The sequence below is a fragment of the Oxyura jamaicensis genome, chromosome 5 (genome assembly GCF_011077185.1).
Source record: "Oxyura jamaicensis isolate SHBP4307 breed ruddy duck chromosome 5, BPBGC_Ojam_1.0, whole genome shotgun sequence".
In the NCBI taxonomy this organism is placed as follows: Eukaryota; Metazoa; Chordata; class Aves; order Anseriformes; family Anatidae; genus Oxyura; species Oxyura jamaicensis.
Window position 1 is genome coordinate 59,175,276 of NC_048897.1, and position 7,554 is coordinate 59,182,829.

At 45.4% G+C, this 7,554-nt stretch overlaps 1 protein-coding gene across 1 annotated transcript; it reads left to right on the top strand.

Moving 5' to 3' along the window:
* The first annotated feature begins 44 nt into the window (after positions 1 to 44).
* KCNJ11 (potassium inwardly rectifying channel subfamily J member 11) lies at positions 45 to 2,036 on the top strand. Its single transcript, XM_035328395.1, has one exon. The coding sequence runs from the start codon at positions 155 to 157 to the stop codon at positions 1,355 to 1,357; it is 1,203 nt and encodes a 400-aa protein (XP_035184286.1). The 5' UTR covers positions 45 to 154; the 3' UTR covers positions 1,358 to 2,036.
* Positions 2,037 to 7,554: the final 5,518 nt, after the last annotated feature.

The following is a 7,554-nucleotide window of genomic DNA, read 5'->3' on the forward strand; positions in this document are numbered from 1 at the left end:
GTGGGGCCGGGCTCGACCGGTCGCGGCCTCCGGGGCGCCGCCTGGCGGCCCCGTCCCCTCCCCGCTGCGGCGGCGCCGTGAGCCCGTTCGGCCCCCGCCCCCGGCGGCAGCGGGCATGGAGCGGCGCTGAGCGGCGGAGCGGCGGCGGGGAGCCATGCTGTCGAGGAAGGGGATCATCCCCGAGGAGTACGTGCTGACCCGGCTGGCGGAGGATGTGCCGGAGCACGCCCGGTACCGAGCCCGGGAGCGGCGGGCACGCTTCGTGGGCAAGAACGGCGCCTGCAACGTGGCCCACAAGAACATCCGCGAGCAGGGCAGGTTCCTCCAGGACGTCTTCACCACGCTGGTGGACCTCAAGTGGCCCCACACGCTGCTCATCTTCACCATGTCCTTCCTCTGCAGCTGGCTGCTCTTTGGCATGGTCTGGTGGCTCATCGCCTTTGCCCACGGAGACCTGGACCACAGCACTCGGCTGCAGCGGGACCCGGCCAGGGGGGCAGAGGGGCCCCCGGACGGCTTCGTGCCCTGCGTGACCAGCATCCACTCCTTCACCTCCGCCTTCCTCTTCTCCATCGAGGTGCAGGTGACCATCGGCTTCGGGGGACGCATGGTGACGGAGGAGTGCCCGGCCGCCATCCTGGTGCTGATTGTGCAGAACATCGTGGGGCTGGTGATCAATGCCATTATGCTGGGCTGCATTTTCATGAAGACCTCGCAGGCCCACCGCCGTGCCGAGACCCTCATCTTCAGCAAGCACGCGGTCATCGCCCTGCGGGAGGGCAAGCTCTGCTTCATGCTGAGGGTGGGCGACCTCCGGAAGAGCATGATCATCAGCGCCACCATCCGCATGCAGGTGGTGAAGAAGACGGCCAGCCTGGAGGGGGAGGTGGTGCCCCTCAACCAGATCGACATCCAGATGGAGAACCCTGTGGGGGGCAACAGCATCTTCCTCGTCTCCCCACTCATCATCTACCACGTGATAGACAAGAACAGCCCCCTCTACGACATCTCCCCTGTGAACCTGCACCACCACGAGGATCTGGAGATCATCGTCATCTTGGAAGGGGTGGTGGAGACCACTGGCATCACCACTCAAGCCAGAACCTCCTACCTGGCAGATGAAATCCTCTGGGGCCAAAGATTCGTGCCCATAGTGGCAGAGGAAGATGGGCGATACTCTGTGGACTATTCTAAATTTGGCAACACAGTGAAAGTGCCCACCCCTTCATGCACTGCCAGGCAGCTGGAGGAGGACAGGAGCATTATGGACACCATGCCATTATCCCCGAAAGGCACCATAAGGAAGAGGTCTGTCAAGCTAAAGCCCAAGTTCACCATAACCGATGAGCCTTCCTGATGCCTTTTGACTGGGAAACTCTGTTAGGGCTTTGTGTCTGAAAGATCTCATAAACTCAAAACACTGAGGTGGCCTCTGTTGCTTTTTTTAAAATTCAGGTTGGTAGAACAAGGTATGTTCTGGTGTTATTTATTGTGGGATAAATCTAAAGCTAATTATATTTTTTTAAAGGTGCAAGAGATTTCAAGCAGCACTGTATGAGTAGGAAAATCATGATCTGCAGCTTTAAATTTCAGTTCAGGCTGTCATATTTAGTTGCACGATCATTTTGTATTGATTAATCTGCAGGTAATTACATATTTTCTCAAAAAATAAATGTACATTTATTCTCGGAGATTGCAGTACTTAGGGTCTTGCAGTGTATGTCCTAAAGTCAGTAGATTTTAACTGTATTTTTCTAACTTGAACAATCAATATAGCAAAATAAAATAATAAAGTCAGCTGAATTTAAATGATAACAAAAAGGTCAGGCAGTGCTATGTATGACATAAGACCAGATCTAGGACTGTTTATGCTATTACACTCTATGTCTTAAAGAAATTAACTGCTGGATTTGCTTCATCCATACTGTATTGTATGAAGCCACTCCTACCACATGCAATATGAAATGTATTTGAATATTTAATTTTGTTTATTTTAAAACCCTTTACACTTCCCAAATAAAACATTCAAGAATACCTTTTTGGACTGTATATTTCTGATAGCAAGCAATGAGTTGCCTTTAAAAAGAGCAGCAGAACTGAGATCAATTATAAATAGGAAAAAATCTGTATTCTAATTGTCTAAAGGGAGAGCAGAAATGTCCCCTCCTTCCACACACCGAGCCACGCAGCAAGAGGATACCCAGTAAAAAAAATAATCTCTGCTTTAGGTCAGAGTGAATTCTGTTAGATAATCAGGGAATATAAATAGAATTAGATATTTTAGCTGAAAGGGCAGTGCTGTAGGCTGGAATATATCTGCATTCAGTAGGCAAAACTGCTTAGTCCTTTCCCTTTTGTGAAAGAAGCAGAGGTTTTCTACTTAGGGACAGGAGGGATGTGCAAGACAATGTGGTCATGTCAGGGATGCTGTGTCACCAAAATAAAAAATAAAATAAAATAAAATAAAATAAAAACTGCTGAGGAAATGGTTTCCTCATGTAACGTCCTGACCTCTCTACACAGCTGGTGCCTGCCATGGTTTTTAGTTGAATTCAAGAGCAGGCGATTACTGGCAAGGGTAAAGGAGCCACGTTCACCCTGTCGGTTCCACTAGGGCAATAGGAGTGATTGCCCTTAACAAAGTCCAGCAAAAAATTTAGGTTGGATATTAGGAAGAACTTCTTTACCGAAAGGGTGGTTAGGCACTGGGATGGGCTGCCCAGGGAAGTGGTTCAGTCACCATCCCTGGAGGTCTTTAAAAGACGTTTAGATGTAGAGCTTAGGGATATGGTTTAGTGGAGGACTTGGTAGTGTTAGGTCACAGGTTGGACTCGGTGATCTTGGAGGTCTCTTCCAACCTAGATGACTCTGTGATTCTGTGAAATCCTCTGTCTGGGGATGTTCATAACAGCAGCAATTTTATTTCAGTGTTATTAGGGGACAGCAGCAGCCTTAATTACAGTATGCTATTAACAGGGCAAGCTGCCACTCAGGTAAAAAAAAGGATAAATGTCCAAAGAAAACCTAAATAAGCTTTACAGAACTGATCTAAACACCTGGTTACACAAGTTGTGCAGGGAGATGGTCACCAAGTCACCACTGAAATGCATTGATTTAAGTAGTTCCTAGTACCAAATTCTTGTGCGTTATGCAGTTCACAACACCCTCCTGGTTTGTAGGAGCAATAATATGGACACTTTTTTAATGCCTCGTCAGAGTAAAAATATAACAAACATTCAAAAAAGTCACAAAACTTCCTTTCTGACTGTAGAATATTCACAGGCATCTATAATAAAATAAATATTGGGGTAAAATCACAGATGGTTTTAAAATGATAAAATAGTAGTTATAGAGTCAATATTTATCTGTTTCAGTTTTATGAAGGCCTGTGTCAGCATTATCAGGCTGCCAGTTAAGTGAAGAAATGTCTACTTGGTTTCCAAGTGCCCAACGTACTACTCTGTGTACAGATCTTAAAATGTGCTTTGTGATTCACAGCAAAAGGACACCGAAACTAGCATTAGCAAGAAGTCAGCAAAGAAAATGGGGAAAGGCATATTTTACATTTGTCATAGTAAAAAATCATTAAAAAAAAAAAATAAGGAATTATGCAATGCCTTTGATTATTAAATTTCTTCTCTGAGTCCAACTGACACATTACTTTCCAGCTTTCCCTTTTTCTGCCTCTGCTCCATCACCCACCCAAGGAGCACTTAAAGTAGAGCTAATTGCTTCTCCTAGACACCTTTGTTCCTTTGAAAGTTCATTGTTCTTTATCAGCTGTCACAATACTGCTGTTCTATTCGTACAATAACCATAGATAAAATTTTAGAGTTAGCTTTCCTAGGACTTAAGATCATTGGCTTCTCCTTAATCTCATTAGTGCCTTCTATCAGTGTGGAACATACATTCAATGTTGTCACCTAAAACCTCTTCAGATCTGATAGTGTTTTAAAGCTCTTTTCAAGATTTGACCTAAATGTGAAGCAATTTCAGCAGCACTGCCATGCCACTATTTTCAGGAACTGATGCAAGCCTCCTTTTCCCTGAGGGAGATCTGTGCTACAGAGAGGTAGACAATTTTTGTTCACTGTGAGATGGGAAGGGGAAAGATGGAAGGAAACAGCCTGTATTCATTGGGCTGGTTTCAGGGCTGCCTTTTAAGTCACTTTTTTTACAAGAATCTGCCTAATTTTCTGAAGACTTGCAATAAAAAGGCACCACACTATTTTGAGGAAGGCAGGATTTGTTCTGTTAAAATCACTGTAGCTAATTATTTCAGGCAGTTTGTTGGTGACTTTGAATCTCAGGATTCTTGTCATTTTACATTCTTCTGTTCCTTCATCATTTCAATATTCAGAAGTATTTCAGGGGCAGAACAAAGAAGAGAAGGGAATGGTACTTATTTGTACCCTTTCATTTTGCCATTTGCAAAGTATTTGGGAATATATCTGAAAATTGTCTTAAAGTTGTATTTATGCTGACCACCCCCATGCTCTGTAGGAAGTATTCTGAAGAACGTGCTATCTTTTGATGTAGAAAAATCCTCATTCTTAGCCATGAGTGAATGCTTCATTTTTTGTAGGTGAAGTTCAAAGTGAGTGCTTTTGAACTTGCTCTCCCAGACTCCAGCTGTTTTTTGATAGGTGGCATCCCGGGATCCTGCTGAGCAGCTCGGGCAAGCATGCTGCAAATTCCGCCACTGCTCCCTGCCCACATTTATTCTGCACAGCAACCGGTGTGAGGGAACCTGCAAATTACAGGCTTGGAGCTTGCACTGACTGGGGGAGGACATGGAGAGAAGAACTGGGAGGCTGCAAGTTTTATAGTGACCCACTGGTCCCTTACTTAGGGTTTGGTGAACCAATTGTATCCGTGGAAATTGCTTTTCATGTGCTCTGCAGTCTGGAGACCATTACCAGTTTATACTCACAGCTCACACGGTTTGGTGCATTCAGATTGGAGGTTGTTAAGGTGTTTGGGTGGACAAAAGGATCACGGAGCTTATTAATGAGAAAGAGAGGCTGAAGAACACAGGTTATTTGCCATAGTTTTAAAATACTTGCAGTGACTTGTGGTGAGAACATAGCCACTGAGCTTATCAGTTTCATGTTGCATTTCCTAATGAAATCAAGCAACATACGTGTAGGAAATTAGAGGTTAACAAGGTCTGATTTGGTCTCTTTATCCCCCAAGGCGTATGATAAATATAGTATTACAGCAGTGTATTTCAGCAGGAAAGCCTCGCTGTAAAACAGAGAAAAACCAGAAGCGAACTCAACAGGCTGCATATTGAGGCAAAGGAGGGCCAGGGACACAAAGTAAATACATTTGGAATCCACCAGTGACATGGTGGGAAGACACAGAAGTATTACAAGAAGTAATAAACTATTTTCATTTGAAGTCCTTCATACCAGCAAAGGTGTGAAGATGCTGAGATGAGACAGCAGAGACCTAAAAAGTAGATGTGGGAGGCTCATAGAAAAGTATTTAACGACCAGGGCTTCCATACCAGGATAGATTGGCAACAGGGTCAGTGTCAAAATTCAGTCTGCCCTGTAAGGCAAGAGTGCAGGCTAGGCATGATCAGCATTGCTCAAGCTGGTGGGTAAATATTGCTGTGTGTCAGGCAAGGTACCAGCCACACCAGAGCCCTTCTGGAAGCAGTGTCAGGGGGGCTTTCTGGTGACTGATTCTTGTGGTTAGTTACTTATTAATAGTTAATAATATCAAACTAATGAATAATTAAGTCATCTGAAAGTTCAATTTGTTCCCTCATGTTTTCCTTCCTCTTCCACTCTTTATGTCAGTCACCCCTAGTTGATAATGCTTGCAGGCCAGCTGGCACCGATTGCTTTTGATGTGGGATAAAGCACAACAGTGCTTAGAGAAAAAAAATAAAAATAAAATAGATATTAGAAACACACACAAAAAGTCTGTGAAATTGACAAGCCTGCAATTTTCATAATAATTTCTGGTACAAAGCACAGAAATACCTGTTCCTAGGAACTGGATGTTAATTAACTACCATAGATTATTTCCCGTTAATTTTGCAGGTCCTTGTGGAAGGGAAACTGGTTTAGCCCTTCAGGTTTGGGTTGAGGGAGAAGAGAAGATTCAGAAATGCTGCATTTTAGGCTTCCTGGTTACTACTGGCACACACCTTTCCCTCTTCCCGCACTCAGAGTAATACTGGTGTTGCCACTAAAAGGGGAAGGATCAATGCTCTTTGTAGTTCATGTTTCTGTGCTGCCCTGCACTCATCCAGGGCCAGCTGCCACATTCCAAGTTGGTCTCTCAAACGCAACAGCCCTGACCCAAAGCTCCTGGAAGGTAATAGAAAAACTCCCACCTATCTCAAGGGATTTTTGAATCAAAGGATGTAATCTGGTGACCTGCTAAAAGCACGTGCCGCAGCAGCAAGAGGGATTTAATCAGTACTGCAGCCCTCACTCAAACAAAGCTGCTGTAGAGGTGAGAAGACCCTTGTGTAAGGAGGCCTTGGGTAAGCTGGACCGGAGCGGTTGGTGGGACGTGTGCTCGGCGTGGCTGGTGACTTTCTAGCTGCCTGTAACAAATGACTCAGTGTACTATTTTTGATTCAGCAACAGGAGAAAGATACGTGATACAAACCTCCACACCCCCCCCCAAGAAGAACTATTAAAAGAGCAGAAGACATTCTTGAGAGGCTGAAGATACCGCTGCCTCCATCCTGCTCACAGCCCTGCTGGGTGCATACGGGGGACAGCATGCTGCAAGTTTTTCTGACTTATGCTGCTAATTTGATACATAATGTAACTTTCAACAATCAGCACAGGAGAATGACTCAGTTGTCCTCGAAATACTAAAACCCCTGCAGCCTCTTTGCCACTTCCCCCTTCAGCTTTACATCCCTGACTTAGTGAGTTTAAATGCAGATTGCAGCTCCATGAGATCTAATCGGTTCCCCTGCTGTAGCAGCCTTAAGGCAGCAACCCCACATGAGGCCAGAGGCCTCAAAATGGTGGCCCCACAGAGGGCGATCTCCACTTTCCTCCCCTCACAGAGCTGAGGCCTGCCCTGGCAGGAGACATCAAGCCTCCCATCCTGTCCCACTGCTCCTGATGCCACGCGATGGCGTGGGGTGTAGGTCACCCTTTTCCTCCCTATTGCTTTCCTTGGCCATCCCTCGTGCATTTTCCATTTTAAGTGGCAAACACCTGCTTATTGTTTTGTAGTTGTTTACTCTGTCAAAGAGAGGGTTGGCACACTGTATAAATGTTGTTCTTGTTATAATAATAATCAGTTATTGCTGAGCAGAGCTGAGGCATGGAGAGTGCCACTGACTACCAGTAGTGGCAGCAGGAGTTCTCGACTCAAGGAAGTCTCAAACCAGACTCCCCTGTTACATCCTGAGCCTTTAAATCCCAGGGAGTTTATCAGGGAGTTCATTAGCACCAGGATTTCCTTCTTGGCGTTGAGCACTATTAATTTGGTGGGATTATGCAGCTGACCCAAACAGGCCTTGATGGTGTTTTTACTGCAACAGCTGTGCTGTTCCCCAGGTTTTGTGTT